This window comes from Ovis aries, chromosome 5 (assembly GCF_016772045.2).
Source record: "Ovis aries strain OAR_USU_Benz2616 breed Rambouillet chromosome 5, ARS-UI_Ramb_v3.0, whole genome shotgun sequence".
Lineage (NCBI taxonomy): Eukaryota > Metazoa > Chordata > Mammalia > Artiodactyla > Bovidae > Ovis > Ovis aries.
The window spans coordinates 93,711,205-93,736,197 of NC_056058.1; the positions used below are offsets into that span (position 1 = coordinate 93,711,205).

At 42.1% G+C, this 24,993-nt stretch overlaps 1 protein-coding gene across 1 annotated transcript in view; it reads left to right on the forward strand.

Annotated features, from left to right (window-relative positions):
- The window catches only part of CAST (calpastatin), a gene marked incomplete at its 5' end in the record, with an annotated part of 89,577 nt that overhangs the window by 15,290 nt on the left and 49,294 nt on the right, over positions 1–24,993 (forward strand). Inside the window, 1 exon segment of the mRNA NM_001009788.1 lies at positions 18,451–18,510. Within this exon segment, the coding sequence (NP_001009788.1) occupies positions 18,490–18,510 (21 nt within the window).

The window sequence follows — 24,993 nt, forward strand, 5'->3', positions numbered from 1 at the left end:
AAGTGGAATGAGCGCTGCTTTAAGAAGGGAGTTGGCTCACCAGAGTCGGTCTGTGAGCAGCGGTGCAGTGCAGTCTTGCTGAGAGTTGTGGCTCTTCTGCTGACGGAAGCTGAGACTTCTGAGCCATCCTGAGTGGCCCCCTGAGCTGACCTGATTGATGTTCGTGGCCCTCTGTTGGAAAGAAAGGGCCTGAACCTCTCCTCTTTCACTCAAAGCTGGTATAAGAGAAGGCACTGGGGTGAGTATGCAGGCATACTCTTTGGACCCTGTCATGGATTGAGCTCCTCCGTATAAATACCTCAGTGAGCTCTTGATCCCTCCAGAGTGGTCTAGAATAGAGTTGCGGGGGCAGAAAGTTGCTCCTGCAGAGAAACCAGAGACTCAGCCTCCTGCGTGTTGTTTCCTCATTAGCTGTACTAAGGGTGGCCAGAGTAGCAGAGGGAAAATTATTTGTATGGTTTTCAGTCGTGTAAGTCTTTTCTGTTTCCTTCTTATCGTGGAATAGGAAATTCTGTTTATATCTAACAAGGCAAATAAAATCGTCTAATATAATGCCATTACCATGACTTGTCATCATCAGATCCTGGGATATATGCTTTTGGACATGCTTCTTTTCATAATATTTTGTTTACAAAGATGCATGAGGTTCAGAGGGCTTGGTCTACAGCAGGGAACTGAAACTTGTGGCCAGAATTTTTATCTTCCAGAATTCTCGACTTCTCTTTTATACTCACCATCTCTTGATTTATCGCTTTATTTAATTAACGTTTTAATGTTAAATTTTATACAGTATTTCTATGTGTCTAGAACAGAAAGGGGCTCTTGAATCAGAATTCAGATTAATTTCATTAAGCCTGCGCAGTGTTTTTAAAACTTTTGAAAGCCTTTAGATAATAACTGCATGCTCTATTTTGTCATGAAGCCTCCTACCCCCTCTTCATCCTAGCCTGATACACTCATTCACATCCCCCAAAGTATATTTTCATTTGAGTGTTAGAATCCTGATCTACAGAGATAGACAAATACTATGTTTCTGAAAATTTTTCAGAAAAAAACTCCACTTTTTTCTTAAATAAATCCTTGCAACTGAGCTGTATACTAGATGTGTGGATATGTGTAGCATTGAGTTCCTCTAGTGGGCCAGAGTATCTGCCTATAAGATGACAGCACTATTGAGCTTGGCGAAGCCTATATTCTACATTTTTCTGGCGTAAGAAAGATGTACACTATAGATATAATCCCAATTATCAATTGTCCTCAGAGTTTTCGGTCATGAGACTGGAGAAGACAGGTACTTTTGGGGTATTACAGGACTGTTTTTTTAGGGAGCATCTATGCTATTTAGTAACCTGGACTGGCCATGTCAGCACCACAAATCTTCCTTTCAAAACCAGCTGGAAAGTACTTTTGAAAAGTAATTTTGTGAATCTGACTCATTATCTAATGAATTCTGTTACCTTTCTCTTGACCAAATGAAAGCAGGAAGAGACTTAAGTTTGTTACCGGAAGAAAAGTGCCCATGGATAACAATAGATGGTTTTAATAGAAAATAATGGCCCTTCCACCAACTCCCTATAATGCCATCTCCTTTAAAACTACCTAAAGCAGTCATTCTCAATGTCAAAGAGTTTCAGAATCCCCTGGGGGGCTTACAGCGTTTTAGGCTGTAACCCTTCCTTTCTCTTCCGCCTGCCTTATGCTTTTGGACAAACTCCTTTGTAAGTTTCTAAGTGTCCATTCCTGCCCTGCCCCTCCCCACACAGTGCCCAACAGTGGTTCTGCTTCTGGGCTAAAACACTGAAAAATGAATTGGCTCAGTTCTGTCTGACTCTTTGCAACCCCATGGACTCCCTGGAGCCCACCAGGCTCCTCTGTCCACAGACTTCTCCAGACAAGAATCCTGCAGTGAGTACCCATTCTGTTCTCCAGAATATCTTCCGACCCAGGGACTGAACTCAGGTCTCCTGCATTGCAGGCAGATTCTTTGCCACCTGAGCCACCAGGGAAGCCCCCAAACCACTGAGCTAGGTGTTAATCGACTATGACCGCCGATTCCAAGACCCTCCCTGAAGCAGAGAAGTATAACCCTGGTGCCCAGAACGTCTTGTTAAAAATGCCAGAGATAAAAGCCAAAAACTGTCGCTCCTTGATGAACCATGGGAAGAACATCTCCAAGTTGGCAAGCCTGTCCTGCAACAAGCTGGCGAGCATGCTGGGGAGCGCTTTGAGTGCCAGGCAGCTCTGTGACTTCACTCACACCTCCTATGCAGAGGTCCTGTCCAGAGGGAAACTGGAAAACTGGGCAGTGCTGCCTGTCTTCGAAGCCTGTGATCGTGCTTCTCAGCTGCTCTTTGCCTGCCCTCCACCGGGCTTTATTAATTATTAGCCCATGGTAAAGAATCTGCCTGCCAGCGCAGGAGACACAGATTCAGTCCCTGGGTCAGGAAGATCCCCTGGGGAAGGAAATGGCAACCCACTCCAGTATTCTTGCCTGGGAAGTCCAAAGGACAGTGGAGCCTGGCGGGCTATAGTCCATGGGGTCACAAAGAGTCAGACACGACTCAGTGACTAAACAACCAGCAAAGGTGTTAATGCTTGACCTGGCACAGCGCCCAATAGCTTGATATAACGTTCATTGCCAGCAATCATTATGTATAATTTTAGTATAAAATGATTGAATATGTATGGGTTCCTGCATATTTCATGTAGTTTCACTGATTAAAATTAGTGATCATTTTTCCCGATCAATATTATAAAATTATATCATCTTCTATGTGATGTCCTACTGTAACTCGAGTTTTAACTTAATTGGCTCATTAGCTAATTATTGTTAGAAATTTTAGCCATAAAGTGTCCACACATTATTAAGAAACAGTGTACCCCCCCTTGTTGAAAATGTTAGGGAAAGGCTCCCCTCTTTGGGCTGTTGAGTTTGAGTTCTTCCTTGGTTTCAAGCATTTTTTTCAATTATTACAGCAATGAGTGCTGAATTATTCTCAGATAGTGTTCTTGTGGTAGGATTCCTAGCCTGGCAAATTAGAACTGTCTCATTCTCTATAGTCCTGTGACAATCATATTCTTACACCTCTACTTGAGTTTCCAAAGACTGAATGTGATGAACATTGATCTACATATTTGCACTTAAAATCTTGGCCAAATACCCCAGTTGATTTCCAGTTGAACCAGTGATAAACCGTAACTTTTCTCTGTTGTGTGTAACTTCTCCACATTCTTCTACTGAAGATTTGGTTACTATTTAAAAGGGAGAGACAACCGATAGGAAATAAATGATTGGGACATTCTGATAATCTGTAGATAATTTTGGAATGCTGTGGGAGAGGGGTTAGGTCCAGCAGTATGTCTGTAGTTTGGAGAAGCTCTCCAGGATCTAGATAAATGGAAAATAAATGAAAAGAAGAAAACCCAACTGTTTATTAATTTGTTAAACAACTACTGTGCTAAGTGATTTATGGATTTCATTTAATCCTCTTAAGAGTTGCATATTTTGCAACTAGGTAAATGGGTATTAGGACAGTTTTTAAAATGAGAAGACTAAGGCTTAGATTAAATAACTTACTCTGGGTCACATAGATAGCGAGGTTCTATTTGATTCCAATGCCTTTTTCAGTAGACCAGTCTTATAAAATCCTAGACTCAGTAGTTTATATTCAGGCACTTTAAATAACTGAGAGAGGAATTTGTATCTAAATTCAGAAAAGCACTAGAAATTATATTATGCCCTCAATATTATGCTCAACATCTTAATGCTGTGGAAATTCTGATTGATTAAATTTCCTGCTTCTGTGAAAGAGTGTATTGTGCACTGATTGGAATTAGCAAAGAAGAGTTTTGTTGACAGAGTTTCTTCGGATGTCTTGAAGGTGAAGGTGAAGCTGCTCAGTCGTGTCTGACTCTTTTCGACCCTGTGGTCAGATGTCTTAATGGGCAGTAAAGAAGGAATAAACTACATATCTGAATATAGGGAAATTTAAGGAAAAAAAAAAACAACAGGTAAAATACGTAGTGAAAAACATCCTTCTGGCGTCGGAATGCAGAACTTTTGCTTAGACTTAAGGATAAGCAGCACTGTTCATATTTTTACAAACTTTTTACATATTTAAAATGAAACCTATTTAAAAATCAATTCTATTCTACTGAAATTTTTTTTTAATTTTCGGGGAAAGTGGGATGAAATGTGGAAGGTATTGATTATTCCCACTGTACAGATGAGGAAACTGAGGCACAAAGCAGTTAGGAGATTTGTGCAAGGTCATACAGCTGGTAGCAGAGCTGGAATCCAAACTCAAGTGGTCAGCCTCCACAGCTGTTCTCCTGACTAAATAACATTACCTCTTTAATATTTGCAAAGATTAAGCTTGCTGTTAGTGTACATTTCTGAATTTGTTTTTCTTACGTGGTTTCTAGAACAATGTTTTATTTCACCCTGCATTTTCATATTCATTATTTGGAAATCAGCTTGGAGAAGGGAACTTTGTACTAATTCCTGTCAGTTAAGTCTTCTTATTAAGAACATGCTTCAGGGAGAAGCCAGCTACAAGAACGGCCGTGTGACAGACTCATCTCTCAGCCACCATGCAACTGGCTCCATCTGTGTGTTTCCTTATAGGTACCTTCTCAGTTTCGTTAAGAAACACTTTGAGCCTGTCATCCCTGTAGAGATTGAGATGGGCCGTTGGTTTTATTACACAGCAGTCCATAAAAAGTTCTCATTTCTTTCACTCTTTGTTAGTTTTGTGCCTAAGGAATGAATTTGAAAGCACTATGAAAACCAAGCTGAAAGGCTTTCAGGCAACTGTTCACCAGAGCTCAGAATTTTTAATTCTTGTACAATAATCATATCACCAGTAACCATATATGCTTCAGATGAGCTCATAATCTTTTAGGATAAATAAGTGATGCATTTCAACCCAAACAAAATTTTGTCATGTAAAATAATATTGCCCTTTCTCTGTAGGATAAACAGTATGAGACTTCTCAAAGCAGTGGTCACCACTGAAGTGCTTCACCGTTCTGAGACTGAGGCGAGTCCTTCAGTCATGTCTGACTCTTTGTTACCCCATGGACTATACAGTCTGTGGAATCTCCAGGCCAGAATACTGGAGTGGGGAGCCTTTCCCTTCTCCAGGGGATCTTCCCAACCCAGGGATGGAACCCAGGTCTCCCAAATTACAGGCGGATTCTTTACAAACTGGGCCATAAGGGAAGCCCAGGCAATTGGTATTTGTAAAATGATACAAATTACTTTTGTTTACTAACTTATGATATGCCAGGCCTTATGAACACACCCTCATTAATTCCTCACTACCATCTTATGAGGTAGATGTCACCTTTATACCATTTAACAAATAAAAAAACGCAATCTTGGAAAGCTTAGTACTTCCCTGTAGCTCAGATGGTGAAGAATCTGCCTGCAATGCAGGAGACCTGGGGTTGATCCCTGGGTGGGGAAGATCCTCTGGAGAAGGGACTGGCAACCCACTCTAGTATTCTGGCCTGGAGAATCCCATGGAGAGAGGACCCTGCAGACTACAGTCACAAAGAGTCAGACACGAAACTTTAAGCAACTTGTCTGAAGTTACACAGATAGTGTGATTCCCCAGGTCTATGGGATTCTAGAAGCTAAACTCCTATGTTTCCCCTTTGAACATCCATCACTGGGTACATTATTTAATAAACTTTACGTATTTATAGCGTATCATATTAGAGTTGCAGGACTCCAGAGTTCTCAAGCCTGACAGTTTACAGATGAGGAAACTGTGTTCTAGACAGGTTAAGACTTAAGTTCAAAGAACTTGTCATGGGCTGTCTTCCTCATTGTTCATTATGTCACTTCTAATCTGCTTAAATTGCATGACTCACAAGCTTAAGAATGTCCTAGCCAAGCAAACCTTTTCTAGGGGAGGGACCACAAGAGGAAAGTAAGCTGTCTTTTCCGGGTCTAACTTCTCTGGCTTGTTTGGGGCAGCCAAAGGCAGACATAGTTGGAATTATTCATGTATCAAGTAAAGTAACCAGGCCCCCAAAGGCATGAACACAACTTAAAAAAAAAAAGAAGAAAAGCTGCATTTCTCCTCTTTGATGACGAATCCAGGCTGCGTGGCCTGCTCTTTCCTTGCCTACAAAATAATCAGCCCCAGAGGGAGGGAAGGGGAACTCTGGAAAAGTGGGGCTCACAAAGCAATGAAAATGCAGCAGTTGGCTTAGGTACCGAACTTCATGCCTTTTGTGGCTTTTTTCCTAAGCGTTTGGGGTGCTCCTGTGTCGCAGCTCATAATCAGGCACTCACAGGGTGTGGCCAGCTGTTCTAAGGTCTCTCGGGCTTGGATTTCGATCACAGATCAGCTGTGGCCACTGTCCCGGTTGCCGGGCAACGTGTGGATGTTTATTTTGAGGTCTGCCCACAGGGTTGCATCAGAGGCCAAAGATGCATGTGCTCTCCACTTCCCAGAGCGAGTAGAGCTCAGGCTTTCTATTTTTATCTTAAGGCTGTGCAGTCCCTTTTAATATATTTCATGAGTGTATAGCATCCTCAGCCTGGACAGAATCACTTTCTGTTTCCCCCAGGCAGTGTTCAGGTCGCCTCATTTTGCCATGTTCTACTTTATCCAGCCGGTCAGACTCCGGACTGATGATCTCTGGTACTTCCCCGCCTCTGAGTCTTGCTCAAGCTGTTTTGTTCATCTGGAATGACTACCCTGTCCCTGGCTCCAACTCTTTGTTTTCTAAAACTGAAGTATTTCGTTTTACTTTTTGAAAGTAGGGGAGTCAACTTGTTATAGCATAAAGCTTATGGACCTTATTGTCAGTGTCTGTGTTCAGATCCAAGCTCTACAGCTTCTCAACTGTGAGATCTTAGATAAGTTACCTAACTTCTCTGAGCCTCAATATTCTCCTTTGTAAAATGCAAGTAATAATGATTGGGTCCTGGGATTTATAAAGATACTCTGAAATCAGATGCCCAAAGCACCTGCCACAGTTCCTGGCCCATGGAAGGTTCTATAGTCCTCACCTACCTCCCGATCCCAACTGCCATGAATACTAAGTAAATTGTTCCCATCTCCTCTGTGACGTTTTCCCAGCCATCTTCAAACCTGCATCTCAGAAATACAGTCTACCTCTTCTGATTTCTTACAACTTGGTGTTGTACTTAGGATCCTCTCACAGTGGACCTGGCCTCATATTGCACACGTGCGGATGTAGAAGTTGGTGCCCTAACTAGGTCTCCTGGCACCAAGCCATGTTCTCCCTGAAAGAGATGGCTCAGCTTCATTCATAAATGACCCATTTCATGGGAATCATATTTTTTGTTAGGATTAAATATCATACTTTGTTAGGTAACTGAACTGTGGTTCTCTTGAGAAGCATCATTATTATGGAAAATAATTAAAAGCATTGTGAGACAAGATGGTATGTCATGGTGTGACAGCAGGGCAAACAATAGACAGTTAAACATCTGAATATTCATTTCCTAAAGTGAGTAGTCCATCCCCATAAACGTGTTCTCACTGGTCCCTGAACGGTGTCTGTGAAGAACAGCAGTGCTTTCTTTAGAAAGCCCCTCATGGGCCATCTATTGTTTGTTCCAGGTGTCTCACAGGAAGCAGCTAAGGGTTTGGTTGTGTGCCTCTGAGTATTTTTTTGAAGTTATACAACTGCCGGGTAAGGCCAGTAAGGGTATAGAAGACTAGATGTTTGTTTTCCTAACTTGTTTTCTGACCTGTGCTTTAAACAAAACTTCTGGTGATTGAATAAAACTAATATAATGTTGATTTGAGCCATCACATAATACTCATGTTTATTCAGGTACAAATTCATACATTAATTTATTTAACAAATACTTATTAAGCACCTATTGTGTGTGACATTTGGATATGTGTAGCTGCTGAGACAGGCATGGTCCCTGGCCTCATGGAGTTCAAGTTTGGGTCTCTGACAGAAACTCTGAAAAAAGAAGTTTTTAAAGAAAATCTATGATTTTTTCTTTCTTTTTTTTTTTTTTTGAGATGAATCATTAAAATAAGAATCTCATTATAGTTCAGAAACAAATTATACATTTCTCTCTTGTGCATCTAGCAGACCTAACTAAAAGTTAGTTACTGATTTGTCAGAACTTCTTAGTTTTAAAATTTTTTAATATTTGTTTTGTGCTTTGCTCAAATTGCGCTAGTATTTGGTATCTGACTCTCTCACAGTAACCCTGTGGAGTACATGGTATTCCTATGTGGGAAACTAGACGCTTTTCAGGTTTAATTGACTTGCTTGTGGACTCATGGCCATAAGAAGCAATCAGATTGAACATTTCTTCTGATTTATTAACTATTTTCTTGATTTTGATTTTAGCTTTCTTTTTAAAAAAAGCAAGGTATTAAAACCTTACTTCATTCTTTGTTTAAATGAAACTTTGACAATTAGTAAATGGAAACAAAGATTGGAATCAGCAGTGGATTTTGAGCTCCTCTCCGCTACTACACACTATGGTAGGCACCTTGAGGAGTGGAAATGATCTCTGTCTCTTGGTCAGTGTACAGCTTTTTTGATAAGACATGACTGATACATAGAAGAGACTCAGTAACCCTTGACAGCATATAAGATTAAGTGTTCAAATAAGAAGTACAAACATATAAGGGAGTTGAGAAGATAGGAGGAACTGAAGCAGATATAGGTGTTGTATCTTGAGCTAAGTCTTCAAGGGCAGGAGGAATCTGAGCAGAGAAAGGCTTCCTTGCCATGGGGATGGCAAGTTGCAAGGCTCAGTGGTGGATGGGAGCTTGGTGGTGATGCTAACACTGACTAGCCTTTGTTCAGCATTAGTCACTTCCTGTGCATTGTTATAATGGGTTGGTATACATTAGCTAAGTCTTAAAACAACCCTGTAAGGGAAAAACTGTTACTCTTCTCATTTTACAGATGAGGACACTGAGGCACAGAGAGGTTAAGGAACCTGCTTGAACTCGCACATGAATTCAGTGTTGGCTGAATTTCCACCAGTCTCGAGTCCGCTCTCACTCTCTTAGCCAGTGAGTGATGCTGCCTGATGAAGTTCTCCTAAAACAGGACGGACAGCATCCTGGGGCAGGGGAGAGTGATGGGAAGATATGGTACAGGGCATAGCAAGAGGCGCGATGGAATCAGCAGATGAGGTCGAATACGAAGAGTCTGAAGTCCAGGCGGAAGACATTGAACCTCATCTAGGATGGCGGGAAACCCCCAAGAGCGTAGTGTTTCATCAGAGTGGGAAGCTGATGTGCATTTATTTCAGATAAATCAGGCAGTGATAGAAGGACTGGGAGCTGGAGATTGGGGTGGGGTTGGGGGTGGGAGAGAACAAGGCATGAAAGCTATAAAAAGGACTCGATATAATCCAGGTGTGGGAGCTGCCTGATGACACCAGGAGTGTGGGCAGGAAACCAAAGCAGAAGGGTGGGATGGTGCTGAGCACTGGAGGCAGCCCTGTGCCAACTCCAGCTGATTCAGAAGAGGCGAGTTTCCCCCATTACATCATTGGGCGACTCCAGAGGCACGTAGTATTACTTGCCTTTTGCAGATTAGGGTGATGGCTTCTGGGAGAATAATTAAGGGCTGGAGCAGGCGTTAGAGCCTCCCTCTTTCTCGATTTCCTCCCTTTAAGGTAAAAATAATGTTTGGTAATAACGCAAGGCTGCTGTTAAAATGTTGAGAACTGTTCACAGAGGAAACGATAAAGTCATGGGGATTCTTGCATCTCCAAGGACGCAGGAATATGAGAGAGAAGGCAGAGGGTTGGTGACTACATACTAAAGAATGCAGGGCAGAATGGAACCAAGTGGAAGAGGCTTCCAGACGGAAACAGGTCAGAGGGCTGGGCATTGGTCCTGCAGTTCTCCAGGTCACAGTAGCCCTGGAGGAAGAGGATGGTCAGTGATTCAGAGTGAAACTGCAGATGAACTGTCAGGTGGGGAAGGCTGGCACGGACTTGGGCCAGCGATCTTCATCACCTCTCCAAACAAAGGCAGCTGGGGTGTGAAGGGTGAGTGGGCATGCTGACAGTGAGGGGTGGGGAGAGGAAGCCAGGTCTGAGGCGAGGCGTGGCCTTTGACTCATCTGCTGGCATTCCTCTGTGTGTGCTCTCTGAACTGAGCTGGGGGCAGGGAGGGTGATCAGGGGGAGGTGGAGAGAGTGGAGGGGAGAGACTGAGGGTCCCTGTGAACCCTCTGACAGTGTCCAGAAAGAAGCTGATAGGAGCCCGCGCAAGTGAAAAGACTGCGCCATGGGAGATGGAGACGTAGAGGGCCAAGGGATTGACGTTTTCATCAGCCGCACTTCATGGCAGAGAAGTGGATGACTCAGCCGTCTAGGACACCGCCCCTTCTGAAGAAACCCTTGCTCTCTCAGCTGGGACCCAAGGGTGAAGCCACTCACACCTAGCATCGCAGGATGGTGGACCTCACCCCGCGTCTTGCTTCTCTTCTCCTGCAGCCTCACGAGGCACCCTGCAGAATCTAGGGAAAGCCTTCGACAGAGACCTGCCTTGAGTGAGAGTAGGGTCAGTAGATGAGTATAGCCAATGCTGATCTTTTGAACGGACCCCAAGGTGGTGGAGGACACACCTTGAGATGCAATTATGTCATTATCTGTCTGTATAAGGGACTATTTACAAACAAAGCTAGTGGAGCTGATGGGATTCCAGCTGAGCTATTTAAAATCTGAAAAGATGATGCTGTTAAAGTGTTGCACTCAATTGTTAGCAAATTTGGAAAACCCAGCAGTGTGCCACAGGATTGGGAAAGGTCAGTTTTCATTTCAATCCCAAGGAAAGGCAATGCCAAACAATGTTCAAACTACTGTAATTGGGCTCATTTCACACACTAGTAAGGTAATGCTCAAAGTCATTCAAGTTAGGCTTCAGCAAAATGTGAACAGAGAAACTCCAAATGTACAAGCTGAGTTTCGAAAAGGCAGAGGAAGTAGCATTTATTGGATCATGGAGAAGGCAAGGGAGTTCCAGAAAATTATCTACTCTAGTTCAATGACGATGCTAAAGGCTTTGACTGTGTAGATCACGACAAACTGTGGGAAACGGTTGAAGAGATGGGAGTACCAGACTGCCTTTCCTCCCTCCTGAGAAACCTGTATGTGGGTCAGGAAGCAACAGTTAGAACTGGACATGGAACAACTGACTTGTTCCAAATGGAAAAACAATATGTCAAGGCTGTATGTAGATTGTCACCCTTCTCATTTAACATATGCAGAGTACATTATGTGAAATGCCAGGCTGAATGAATCGCAAGCTGGAATCAAGATTGCCAGAAGTATCAACCTCAGATATGCAGATGATACCACCCTATGGCAGAAAGTAAAGAGGAACTAAAGAGCCTCTTGATAAGGATGAAAGAGGAGAGTGAAAAAGTTGGCTTGAACCTGAACATTCAAAAAACTAAGATCATGGCATCTGGTCCCATCACTTCATGGCAAATAGAAGGGGGAAAAGTGGAAGCAGTGACAGATTCTATTTTCTTGGGCTCCAAAATCATCGTGGATGGTGACTGCAAACAGTCGATTCGTTGAGAAAGACCCTGATGCTGGGAAAGATTGAGGGCAAGAGGGGAAGGGGACGATAGAGGATAAGATGGTTGGATGGCATCACTGACTCAGTGGACATGAGTTTGAGCAAGCTCCAGGAGATAATGAAAGACAGGGAAGCCTGACATGCTACAGTCCATGGGATCACAAAGATTCAGACACAACTTAGCTACTCGAAAACAGCAGCAGTAAGGTATTTTGAGAAAGCAAGTGGGGATTAACGAAGATGGATGGATGCCCACTTTGGACTGTGGTGGTTTGGATGTTGCAGTGTCAGGGCTGATGCTAGTGAGATGTACCTGAAAGAAAGACATTTAGGATTTGGATATTTGGGGAAGAGAAGCATCCCAACCAGTTGCACTTTTGTGAAGAAAAAAAAAAAAAAAAAGAGTGAGGTGTGCTCTGATAAAGGGATGGGCTCGCTGCCTGAAGGAGATGTTCTGTGCTGGGAGATGGTTGGGATTGGAGACTGGGGGTCTTTAAAAGCAAGAGAAAGGCTTTCTGTGTGATACAGCGGTTTACAGGCATCATGCCCCCTGCATCTACTTTAGAGGGAGGCTTGAGAGAGATAGTGGGAAGACTCATGTGGCCAAAATGGGTGAGAGCGCTAAATGGCTGTAGTCGGGGAGACCTTTGCCAAATACATGTGAACAAGAAAATCAGTTTCTATTTCTGAAGGATCTGAAAAGCCCTTCATATCTCTCATCATTTCCAGCAGTAAACTTCCAAAATCCTTACTGTAGCAGGTGAACAAATCTAAAGAGGTTTTGTTGAATAATGCCAGAACATAAGAAGCCAACCTGGGTAAGTGCAGGAGTAAACATTAATTTTTTATGGCTGCAGTTACTTTTTCTTAATTAATAATTGCTCATTTTAATGGTATTTGATAACCCAGTAAGATTATTTCAGGTGGGCCTGCAGCTTACATAGAACCAAAACATTTGCCCAGTCCCATAGGATTTTCTCCATACCTGTTAGAGCATTCAAGCTGTAGCTAAACCTGCTTGATGTCTGTTGCACCGACTGCTTATTGTCTGTTTATGATGAACTTTTTCAAAGCTGTGATGGCGACTTATTCATTGTGTATCCTCAGCCCCAGGCTCGTTGCTTTTTAGACAGTTGTTGAGTGGGTAGTTGGAAAATAATTACTTTTTCTCTGCTGTTGCCCTGATTTATACATTAATTTAAGATTATACATAATAACACTCTGTATGTATGTCAAGAGATTTGCCTGGGTCATTTAGGAGGGAGAGCACGGTTATGGCTGCACTTTAGTCTGATATACAGTCCTGCTCCCTTAGAGAGATTTTGGTATTTGAGCACTCCCATGGATGGAGGAGCCTAGTAGGCTGCAGTCCATGGGATCACTGAGGGTCGGACATGACTGAGCGACTTCACTTTCTCGTTTCACCTTCATGCATTGGAGAAGGAAATGGCAACCCACTCCAGTGTTCTTGCCTGGAGAATCCCAGGGACGGGGGAGCCTGGTGGGCTGCCATCTATGGGGTCACACAGAGTCAGGCACGACTGAAGTGACTTAGCAGCAGCAGCATGGCTTTAAATCTGGATATCCCTTGATTGCAGGAGCCACTGGGTTGTAGATCCTGCAGCAGAGGCAGTGGTTTAGAAATCACAGCTCAGAGGGGCCGCCCCACCTCTGGGTGATGCCCGCTTATCCTTCAGTCTCCATGTCAATTGTTGCATCCTCAGCCTCACCTGTCCTAACTGTCTCCTCTGCTAGATCTGGTTGCCTTAGGCTGTGTTCTCATTGGACCCTGTGATTTTCCTTTATAGCACTTACCACAAGTAGTTACTAAAGTGACTATTATCTTTTTAATTTATTTTATCGAAGTATAGTTGATTTACAGTGTGTTAATTTCTTCTGTACAACAAGGTTATTCAGTTATACATAGAATAAAAATTAAACGCACCACACTTAGCCAGAGTTGAACCAGCCCTTAACAGGGTGGGATTGTTTTCATTTCCAGCCCCCATGAATTGGTTTTCCTCTTTTAGTTTCAAAATATTTAATGCCCTAGAGGTGGGATAAAACTTTAAGGAAGGAATCTATGCTGAAAACAGGTGCAGCCAAGGCTGCAGGTCAGTTCCCATTACAGTCTGCTCCATGCTTATTTATAGGCATTCCACGGAGATTTTACTGTTCTTGGTGAGCCTTTGAAGGTCTTCTCCTTTCTAGGATTTAAGGATCCCATCCAGCTATTGCTTAATAAACCAGTGAGGCACACTAGAAAACCCAAGACTATGGAATTGCAAGAATGTTTTAATAAATTTGGATGTTTAGAATAAGTGACTATTCACCCGAAGATCTGCAGCTTAAAAAGCACTTTCGTGTCAAGTGTTTGGTCTTGGGTGGTTTTAGATGGCTGAGGGAAATCATCGAAGGAGTGGGATATAGCTAAGTGGAGCTTGAGTTTGAATAGAAATCTGTACAACCAGTTATACCTGTGGGAGGACAGTCATTAACATAGAGATAGTGAAAGTGAAACTGTTAGTTGCTCAGTTGTCTCCGACTCTTTGCAGCCCCATGGACTGTAGCCCACCGGGCCCCTCTGTCCATGGAATTCTCCAAGAAAGAATGCTGGAGTGGGTTGCCATTTCCTTTTTCAGGGGCTCTTCCTGACCCAGGGATCAAACCCTCGTCTCCTGCATTGGCAGGCAGATTCTTTACCACTGAGCCACCAGGGAAGCCAAGAGGATATGTTAATTCCCACATATTAAAAAAAATTATCACAGAAGACTAAATATTCACAAATTTATTTGCTAGTTTGATGGGGGACAATCTACTTTGGTACATCCTCTAGTTCTTTATCCTGAAGGGAAGGTAAGAGAGACCGTGCGTGCCTGCCACAGTGGCCAGGTATATGTATGTGTGTGTGTGTGTCTGTGTGTGTATGCGTGTGCTTTGGAGTGGGGGTGCCCCATTGGTGCCTAAGGGTGCTCAGGAATAATTAAGTTTATATAACTGTGTTTGAAAAATCAGTATAATAAAGCTTTGGGCCTTGATCTGTCAATTGTGGCAATTTAACTGTAAGCACCACTCTGTTCAACATTAAGTGAGGTCAGTAGGAGAAGTGATCATGTTCATGGGCCATGGGTTACAGTGGGTTCATGCAGTCACCTTGAGAGTGGTGTGGAGCTGGGGACCAGTAGGCATGGTCACATCCTGCCTGGGGACTCAGCCTTGGACGTGGCTCCAGGCCAGCCCTCAGGCCCGGGGCTCCGGGTGCTGTTGGTAGAGAACTGGTTGGTAGAAAGACAGCCAGTTATTTAAGAAGGCAGCTGCGCCAGATGGAACCCCTGGACTCTAAAACCCATTGGACTCACATGTTAAGGAGGTTTACATGAGCCTGAGTTGGAATTCTCAAAGTTACTAACCGTGTGTTTAATATTAGCCAGTGTAATACAAGTTAAGTACTAGAGTACGTAGTTCTCAGTACCGTGCACGTTGCCTGCTGGGGTGATTAGATTGCAGGGACTGACACCACACCACTAGGAAAGGGGTTTCTTGAATACTTCAGTTACTGTTTATCCCCTTTTGCCCTCCAGGGAGGAGTCTGTTTTGCCCTCCACTTCTGATCTGTTAATTTGCTTCAGTTGTGTGTGACCCCATAGACGGTAGCCCACCAGGCTCCCCGATCCCTGGGATTCTCCAGGCAAGAACACTGGAGTGGGTGGCCATTTCCTTCTCCAATGCGTGAAAGTGAAGTCTCTCAGTCGTGTCTGACTCTTAGCGACCGCATGGACTGCAGCCTACCAGGCTCCTCTGTCCATGGGATTTTCCAGGCAAGAGTACTGGACTGGGGTGCCATTGCTTTCTCTGAGTTCTGATCTATGTGAGTCTATTTCCCAGAGCTGTGCCTACTCTTCTGTCTTGTATAATACCTTAGAAATAATGCCCTGGCAATTTTATGAGCACCTAGAATGTGCCAGGCATTTTACCCACATTATCTCAAATACATGCAACCCTGCAAAATAGGTCTTATAGGCTCCATTTTATATATTTAGAAAAGTTAAGACCCAAAGTCACAGAGCTAGTAATGGTGAAAGCTGACATTTGAGCAAAATTCTGTAAGTTTCCAAGTCGATGTTCCTTCTGAAAATAATACAAACAAAAATTACAATGATATTTTGTTGTTCTTCAGCTGCTCAGTTGTGTCTGACTCTTTGCAACCCCATGGACTGCAGCATGCCAGGCCTCCCTGTCCATCACCAACTCCTGGAGCTTACTCAAATTCATGTCCATTGAGTCAATAATGCCATGCAACCATCTCATCCTCTGTCGTCCCCTTCTCCTCCCGCCCTCAATCTTTCCCAGCATTAGGGTCTCTTCCAATGAGTCAGCTGTTCGAGTCAGGTGGCCAGAGTACTGGAGCTTCATTTTCAGCATCAGTCCTTCCAATGAATATTCAGGACTGATTTCCTTTAGGATGGACTGGTTGGATCTGCTTACAGTCCAAGGGACTCTCAAGAGTCTTCACCAACATGACAGTTCAAAAACATCGATTATTTGGTGCTCAGCTTTCTTTATAGTTCAACTCTCACATCCATACATGACTACTGGAAAAACCATAGCTGTGACTAGATGGACCTTTGTTGGCAAAGTAATATCTCTGCTCTTTAATACACTGTCTAGGTTTGTCAGATTTTCTTCCAAGGAGCAAGTGTCTTTTAATTTCATGCCTACAGTCACCATCCACAGTGATTTTGGAGCCCAAGAAAATAGTCTGTCACTGTTTCCATTGTTTCCCCATCTCTATGCCATGAAGTGATGGAACTGGATGCCTTGCTCTTAGTTTTTTGAATGTTGAGTTCTAAGCCACTCTCCACTTTCACTTTTATAAAGAGGCTGTTTGGTTCCTCTTTGCTTTCTGCCATGAGGGTGGTGTCATCTGCATATCTGAGGTTTTTGAGCACTTAATTACCAGGCAGCAATAGACTTCAGTTCAGCTCAGTCCCTCAGTCGTGTCCGACTCTTTATGACCCCATGAATTGCAGTACGCCAGGCCTCCCTGTCCATCACCATCTCGCGGAGTTCACTCAAACTCACATCCATCAAGTCGGTGATGCCATCCAGCCATCTCATTCTCTGTTGTCCCTTTTCCTCCTGCCCCCAATCCCTCCCAGCATCAGAGTCTTTTCCAATGACTCAACTCTTCGCATGAGGTGGCCAAAGTACTGGAGTTTCAGTTTCAGCAGCATTCCTTCCAAAGAACACCCAGGACTGATCTCCTTCAGAATGGACTGGTTGGATCTCCTTGCAGTCCAAGGGACTCTCAAGAGTCTTCTCCAACACCACACTTCAAAAGCATCAATTCTTCTGCGCTCAGCTTTCTTCACAGTCCAACTCTCGCATCCATACATGATTACTGGAAAAGCCATAGCCTTGACTAGACGGATCTTTGTTGGCAAAGTAATGTCTCTGCTTTTCAATATGCTATCTAGGTTGGTCATAACTTTTCTTCTAAGGAGTAAGCGTCTTTTAATTTCATGGCTGCAGTCACCATCTGCAGTGATTTCGGAGCCACAAAAAATAAAGTCTGACACTGTTTCCGCTGTTTCCCCATCTATATCCCATGAAGTGATGGGACCGGATGCCATGATCTTCATTTTCTGAATGTTGAGCTTTAGGCCAACTTTTTCACTCTCCTCTTTCACTTTCATCAAGAGGCTTTTTAGTTCCTCTTCACTTTCTGCCATAAGGGTGGTGTCCTCTGCATATCTGAAGTTATTCATATGTCTCCCGGCAATCTTGATTCCAGCTTGTGCTTCCTCCAGCCCCGCGTTTCTCATGATGTACTCTTCATATAAGTTAAATAAGCAGGGTGACAATATACAGCCCTGACGTACTCCTTTTCCTATTTGCAACCAGTCTGTTGTTCCATTTCCAGTTCTAACTGTTGCTTCCTGACCTGCATATACGTTTCTCAAGAGGCAGGTCTGGTGGTTTGGTATTCCTATCTCTTGAAGAGTTTTCCACAGTTTTTTGTGATCCACACAGTCAAAGGTTTCGCATAGTCAATGAAGCAGAGATAGATGTTTTTCTGGAATTCTCTTGCTTTTTCCATGATGCAGTGGATGTTGGCAATTTGATCTCTGGTTCCTCTGCCTTTTCTAAAGCAAACTTGAACATCTGGAAATTCATGGTTCATGTATTGCTGAAGCCTTGCTTGGAGAATTTTGAGCATTACTTTACTAGCGTGTGAAATGAGTGCAATTGTGCGGTAGTTTGAGCATTCTTTGGCATTGCCTTTCTTTGGGATTGAAATGAAAACTGACCTTTTCCAGTCCTGTGGCAACTGCTGAGCTTTCCAAATTTGCTGGCATATTGAGTGCAGCACTTTCACAGCATCATCTTTCAAGATTTGAAAGAGCTTAACTGGAATTCCATCACCTCCACTAGCTTTGTTCGTAGTGATGCTCTAAGGCCCCCTTGACTTCATATTCCAGGATGTCTGGCTCTAGATGAGTGATCACACCATTGTGATTATCTTGGTCGTGAAGATCTCTAGGTGAGATAAAACCAAGGTAAAGAGTTAAAAGTAAGTATGCTTTAAAGGGACTTCCACCATGACTCATTCAGTAAAGAATCCGCCTGCAATGCAAGAGACCTGGGTTCCAACCCTGGGTCGGGAAGATCCCCTAGAGAAGGGAATGGCAACTTACTCCAGTATTCTTGCCTGGAGAATTCCATTGACAGAGAAACCCGGCAGGCTACATTTCATGAGGTTGCAAAGAGTCGGCCACAATTGCGTGACTAACACTACTACCCTGCTATGGTTAAAAGGAGCTGGAGGACAAAGCCGGTTGTAGGTTAGCTAGAATCAAACTTCCTGTTTCTTTTCTTTCTAGGTAACTACTTCCTCTGCTTCAGCCAGCAAGTCTTCCAGTATGAATCCCACAGAAGCCAAGGTATGGAGAGTCTTCAAGGGTCAACTTGGGTGAATGCCCTTCATTTTGTAAAGCAAAATGAATAGAGACTTTGACAGATAGCTTGTGTGTCCTAGGAGACCTACACTATGGAAGTAAATATTTTCTTCTTAATTAATGAGGGTCTTTGAAAACTCAGCTTTCCTTTCAGTATTTCCTTCAAACACTATCTATATACTTATACATCATTTTAGAATATCTAGAAAAGTGTAGTCAGTGAGAGTTCTTTTGGTTCTAGCCTAGAGTTTTTTTAATTGTAAGATAATTTCTCTAAGTACATTTATCAGGATATAGATAGAAATATAAATTCTTAATGTCTTACTGAAGCGGTTTTATTATCCTAACCATTTAAAACGAAATCCAAGAATGAGAAGGTTTATACTAAATGAACATAGAAAGAAGTGACACAGATTCTGGTTATTTCAGGTGCTTTCTGAAGTTTTTTTCTGACATTTGAGTCATGTGGGTCACCATCTTATTTATAAACCGTTGTTGAGCTCTTGGGGTGTATTCTGATAATTTCTTGGGATTTCAGAATTAAAAATAAAAGAATGGCCTATGGTAGGATTGCCACATAGAATAACAAGCTTATTTCTAAAGAGTTGGCTGAGTGACCAAAACCCTCTCACCTACTTACCATGACTTGAACTGAGTTTCTCGGGAATGTTCTAGGATGGAAGATTAAAGAGGAAGCATTTTTCAAGATGCTCTCAACTAATTCTAATGAGCTAATATTCTTCAGTGCCTTTAAGAGCTACCCCAGCTCCATTATTATCAAATTGCCCTTGTTTAAAATTACCAACATATTTTTGCTTTGCGTTTTTCTTGTTACTTTACTGTCCCAAGTAGAATCCTATGCCATAATTTAATACTGGCACCATATTTAGCACTATTTAGTAATCCTGTGGCATTATCTTGAACTGTATTTAAAGGAGATTGCAAATATCTTGAAACACACTGTCAAACTCTAAGCCCTTATCCAATGTCATTTAGCACTCATTTTTATATTTAAATGTAAAGTTATGTTTTTATTTAGTAACTAATTTCTTAATTTTTTTCAAAATACATGTTATCTGATTCATGATTAACCACCAATTAGGTGTCACTACTTATTTATACCAAAGTGAAGTCACTCAGTCGTGTCTGACTCTTTGCGACCCCATGGACTGTAGCCTACCAAGCTTCTCAGTCCATGGGATTTTCCAGGCAAGAGTACTGGAATGGGTTGCCATTCCCTTCTCCAGGGGATCTTCCTGACACAGGGATTGAACCCAGGTCTCCTGCAGTGTAGGCAGACGCTTTACCCTCTGAGCCACCAGGGAAGCCCAAAGTGCTATACCAAACTTAACCTTAAAATTTATGCCAAGCTTAACTTGTGAAGTCTGTATGCAGGTCAGGAAGCAACAGTTAGAACTGGACATGGAACAACAGACTGGTTCCAAATAGGAAAAGGAGTACGTCAAGGCTGTATATTGTCACCCTGCTTATTTAACTTATATGCAGAGTACATCATGAGAAACGCTGGGCTGGAAGAAGCACAAGCTGGAATCAAGATTGCCAGGAGAAATATCAATAACCTCAGATATGCAGATGACACCACCCTTATGGCAGAAAATGAAGAGGAACTAAAAAGCCTCTTGATGAAAGTGAAAGAGGAGAGTGAAAAAGTTGGCCTAAAGCTCAACATTCGGAAAACGAAGATCATGGTATCTGGTCCCATCACTTCATGGGAAATAGATGGGGAAACAGTGGAAACAGTGTCAAAAGTTTTTTGCGGGGGGGCTCCAAAATCACTGCAGATGGTGACTGCAGCCATGAAATTAAAAGATGCTTACTTCTTGGAAGAAAAGTTATGACCAACCTAGATAGCATATTGAAAAGCAGAGACATTACTTTGCTGACTAAGGTCCATCTAGTCAAGGCTATGGTTTTTCCTGTGGTCATGTATGGATGTGAGAGTTGGACTGTGAAGAAGGCTGAGCGCCGAAGAATTGATGCTTTTGAAGTGTGGTGTTGGAGAAGACTCTTGAGAGTCCCTTGGACTGCAAGGAGATCCAACCAGTCCATTCTGAAGGAGATCAGCCCTGGGATTTCTTTGGAAGGAATGATGCTAAAGCTGAAACTCCAGTACTTTGGCCACCTCATGTGAAGAGTTGACTCGTTGGAAAAGACTCTGATGCTGGGAGGGATTGGGGGCAGGAGAAGAACGAGATGACAGAGGATGAGATGGCTGGATAGCATCACTGACTCGATGGACATGAATCTGAGTGAACTCTGGGAGTTGGTGATGGACAGGGAGGCCTGGCGTGCTGTGATTCATGGGGTCGCAAAGAGTCGGTCACGACTGAGCAACTGAACTGAACTAATCTTAAAAAGTACCAGAAAATCTGATCTTTAAAATGGTCTTAAGACTATAGAAACAATATTTAGCCCCTGCCCCCAAAAAATTCTCACTGAACTTAGAGTCCATGAAAATTAAAGTAAGGAGATAAAAAAGAGAGCCAGACATATGGGATTTCCTTTTATTTATTATTTTGGTTCACGTTTGACACAACGCCTCATTATAATTCATCCCTGCTGACTCTCGGCTTAAGGGCCGATGCTTATTTCAAGTGTGTCCTGTTTTCCAGAGTAAATGTCAGCAAACGCTTCAGCCTTTGCTGAGCGTGAATCATGAGAATTCTTGGCACTCCTGCAGACGTGGACTGAGGGAAGCGAGGGAGGAACAAGACTAGGATGCCCAGTGGGTGACTCAGAAGCACTCTTGGCCTTGATTTTCTGTCCTTGGTGGATTTCAGTCACAGTGTTCTCATCAATTGTCTTATCTTCATGTGCTTCTTTAATTTTTTTTTAAATTTTAATTACTTTTCATTTGTATTTTATATTGTAGTAGGCTTCCCAGGTGACTCAGTGGTAAAGAATCTGCCTGCCAGTGCAGGAGCTGTAGGCTTGATCCCTGGGTCAGGAAGATGCCCTGGAGGAGGAAATGGCAAACCACGCCAGTATTCTTGCCTGGAGAATCCCCTAAGGAGGGTTAAGCCTGGCGGGCTGCAGTCCATGGGGTCGCAAAGAGTCAGAAACGACTGAGCGACTGAGCGCCCACACCCACAGTTGATTGACAGTGTTGTGTTAGTTTGTGGTACGCGTGCTTTTTCCATTTACTGCAGAATAGTGAGCAGTAGAGTTCCCTGTACTATACAGAAGATCCTTGTTGGTTCTCTATTTTAAATACTAGTGTGTACAATCCCAAACTCCCAGTTTATCCCCCCTCCTTTCCCCTTTAATATCCAAAAGCTTCTTTTCTGTTTCTGTTTTGTAAATAAGTTCTTTTGTATCATTTTTGTAAGATTCCCCATGTAAGAGATACCATGGTATTTGTCTTTCCATGTCTGAATTAGTTCACTTAGCCCAGTAATCTCCAGGTCTATCCATGCTGCCACAAATGGCATTGTTTCATTCTTTTTAATGGCTGAGTAATATTCATATATATATATGTTTTGTTATCCATTCATCTGTTGAAAGACATATAGGTTGCTTCCGTGTGTTGGCTATTGTAAACAGTGCTTCAGTGAACATTGGAATACACGTATCCTTCTGAACAATGGTTTTCTCTGGACCTGTCCCCAGGAGTGGGATTACTTGATCTTATGGTAGTCCTTTGTTTAGTTTTCTAAGGAACCTCCATACCGTTCTCCATCATGGCTGAGCCAATTTAACATTCCCACCAACAGTATGGGAGGGTTCCCTTTCTCACACCCTCTTTAGCATTTATTGTTTGTAGACTTTCTGATGATGGCCATTCTGACTGGTGTTAGGTGATATCTCATTTTAGTTTTCATTTGCATTTCTCTAATAATTAGTGATGTTGCACATCTTTTGATGTTCCTCTTGGCCCATTTGTGTGACTTCTTTAGAGAAATGGCTATTTAGGTCTTCCCATTTTATAACTTTTTTTTTTTAAATATTGAGTTGCATGAGCTGTTTGTAAATTTTGAATATTAATCCCTTGTCAGTCACATCATTAGCAAACATTTTCTCCCTTTCTGTAGGTTGTCTTTTCATTTTGTTTGTGGTTTTCATTAATGTGAGAAAGCTTTTAATTAAGCCCCATTTGTTTATTTTCATTTTTACTCCCATTATTCTGGGAGATGGATCCAAAAATATATTGCTGTGATTTGTGTCAAAATGTGTTCTGCCTATGTTTTCCTCTGAGAGTTTTATACAAGTATCTGGTCTTGTATTTGGGTCTTCAGCCCATTTTGAATTAATTTTGTGTATGATATTACAGAATTTTCTAGCTTAATTATTTTACATGTAGCTGTCCAATTTTCCTGGTACCACTTTTTGAGGAAACTATCTTTTCTCCATGGTATAGTCTTGCCTCCTTTGTTGAGATTAATTGACCATAGGTACATGAGTTTATTTCCGGAATTTCTATCCTATTCTGTTGATTTGTATTTCTCTTTTTATATATTTCTGTTTTTGTAGTTATTTGATGACTGTAGCTTTGTAGTATAGACTGAAGTCTAGAGGCCGGATTCCTCCAGCTCCATTTTTTTTTCAAGATTGCTTTGGCTGTTTGGGGTCTTTTGTTTCTCCATACAGGTTTTAAAATTTTTTGTTCTAGTTTTGTGAAAAATGCCATTATTTTGTAGAGATGGCATTGAGTCTGTAGATGGCCTAGGGTAGTATAGTCATTTTGACAATTTGATTCTTGAAATCCAAGAACATGGTGTATCTTCCCATTTGTTTATGTCATCTTCAGTTTCTTTCATCAGTGTCTTACAGCTTTCAGAGTGCAGGTCTTTTGCCTCGTGAGGTAGGTTTATTCCTAGGTATTTTATTCTTTTTGATGTGATGGTAAATGGGATTGTTTGCTCAATTTCTCCTGGTCTTTTATTGTTGATGTCTTGAAATGCAACAGTTTTCTCTGTGCTGATTTTGTATCTTGGAACTTTACCAGATTCATTGCTGAGCTCTAATAGTTTTCTGGAATCATCTTTTGGGTTTTCTACATATAGTATCGTGTCATCTCCAAACAAGGGCATTTTTGGGTCTTCTTTTCCAATTTGTATTCTTTTTATTTCTTTCTCTTCTCCGATTGCCGTGTCTTAGACTTCCAAAACTATGTTTAATAAAAGTGGAAAGAGTGGACATCTTTGTAGTGTTCCTCATATTAGAGGAATTGCTCTCAGCTCTTCACTGTTGAGTGCGTTGTTAGCTGTAGGTTTGCCATATATGGCCTTTATTATTTTGGGGTGTGTTCTCTCCATGCCCGCTTTGCTGTTTTTCCCTTGATGCTTTCAATATTTTCTCCTTGTCTTTAATTTTTGCCAATTTGATTGCAATATATGCTTAGTTTTTTGTGGCTGCTGTTGTTTGATTTTTGTTGCTGGCTGTTCAGCGGTTGTGATTTTAGTGCGTCCATGAGAGCTCATGTCCTCCCACTCCATGTCTTGTCCCCATCTCCCTTCATATACTTCTGATATTTGGCTTATAACATTTATACTAGCTTCCTCTTGGGGATTTTTGCAAATTGTGTGAGCATATTTCTCTAAATATTTTGAGCTTTTAGAGAAAAGGTGTTAATGTAAGATAAAGCCTGTATGAAATCTTTGTCATGTTCGGCACCTTTAAAATGAAAGTCAGTCTGGCTGTACGCAGTATGTCTGGGTCTCAGTTCTCTCTCTTGTCCCTCACACTTGTCAGGCATACTGCTATGTGTAGGGTGAAAGGTCAGATCATTGTTAATCAGGGGAGATCCCTTAGAGATTCTGTAGAGTGGACACTGGAGCCCGATGGCTTGGCTTTTATTCCTGGTTCCATGCTGGCTATAATATTGGAAAACTCCTCCTAACTTGATTTTAAACTTAATTAAACTTAATTTTTATTTTATGTTTGCGCATAGTTGATTGACAGTGTTGTGTTTCAGGTGTACAGCAAAGTGATTCTTCATGTCGTGAGATGGGGATGATGGTGGTGATAATAATGATACTCACAATACCTTTCTTATAGGAATATTGTGAGGACTCAGAGAGTTTAGAACAGTCCCTTGTACTGAGGGGCTATCAATAAACGTTAGTTATTATTGTCATCGTTATGTTCATCAGCCTCACCGCCACCAAAAATAAACTTAAGAGATGTGTTAGTGATTACTGATTCAAATGTATATTTCATTAGAAGCTGCTTGATTCTGTGATTATACATTCTTTCTTGTGATTATACATTCTTAATTGTATTGTAGAGTTCTTCCATGCAAAATATTGCCATAATGCCAGATTACAAATTAGAAAGTGTTGATAGACTCAAACCACTACAATACCAGCTGGCTTATTTTCCTTGTTAATCATTTAATAGATTTCATTTGCATAAACTAGAAAAAGCAGTGTTGCAAGTATAGAAACTCAATAACAAGGATCCAGTTTGAAAGGAACCAAAATTTTAAATTTTAAAAACATTTCTTTG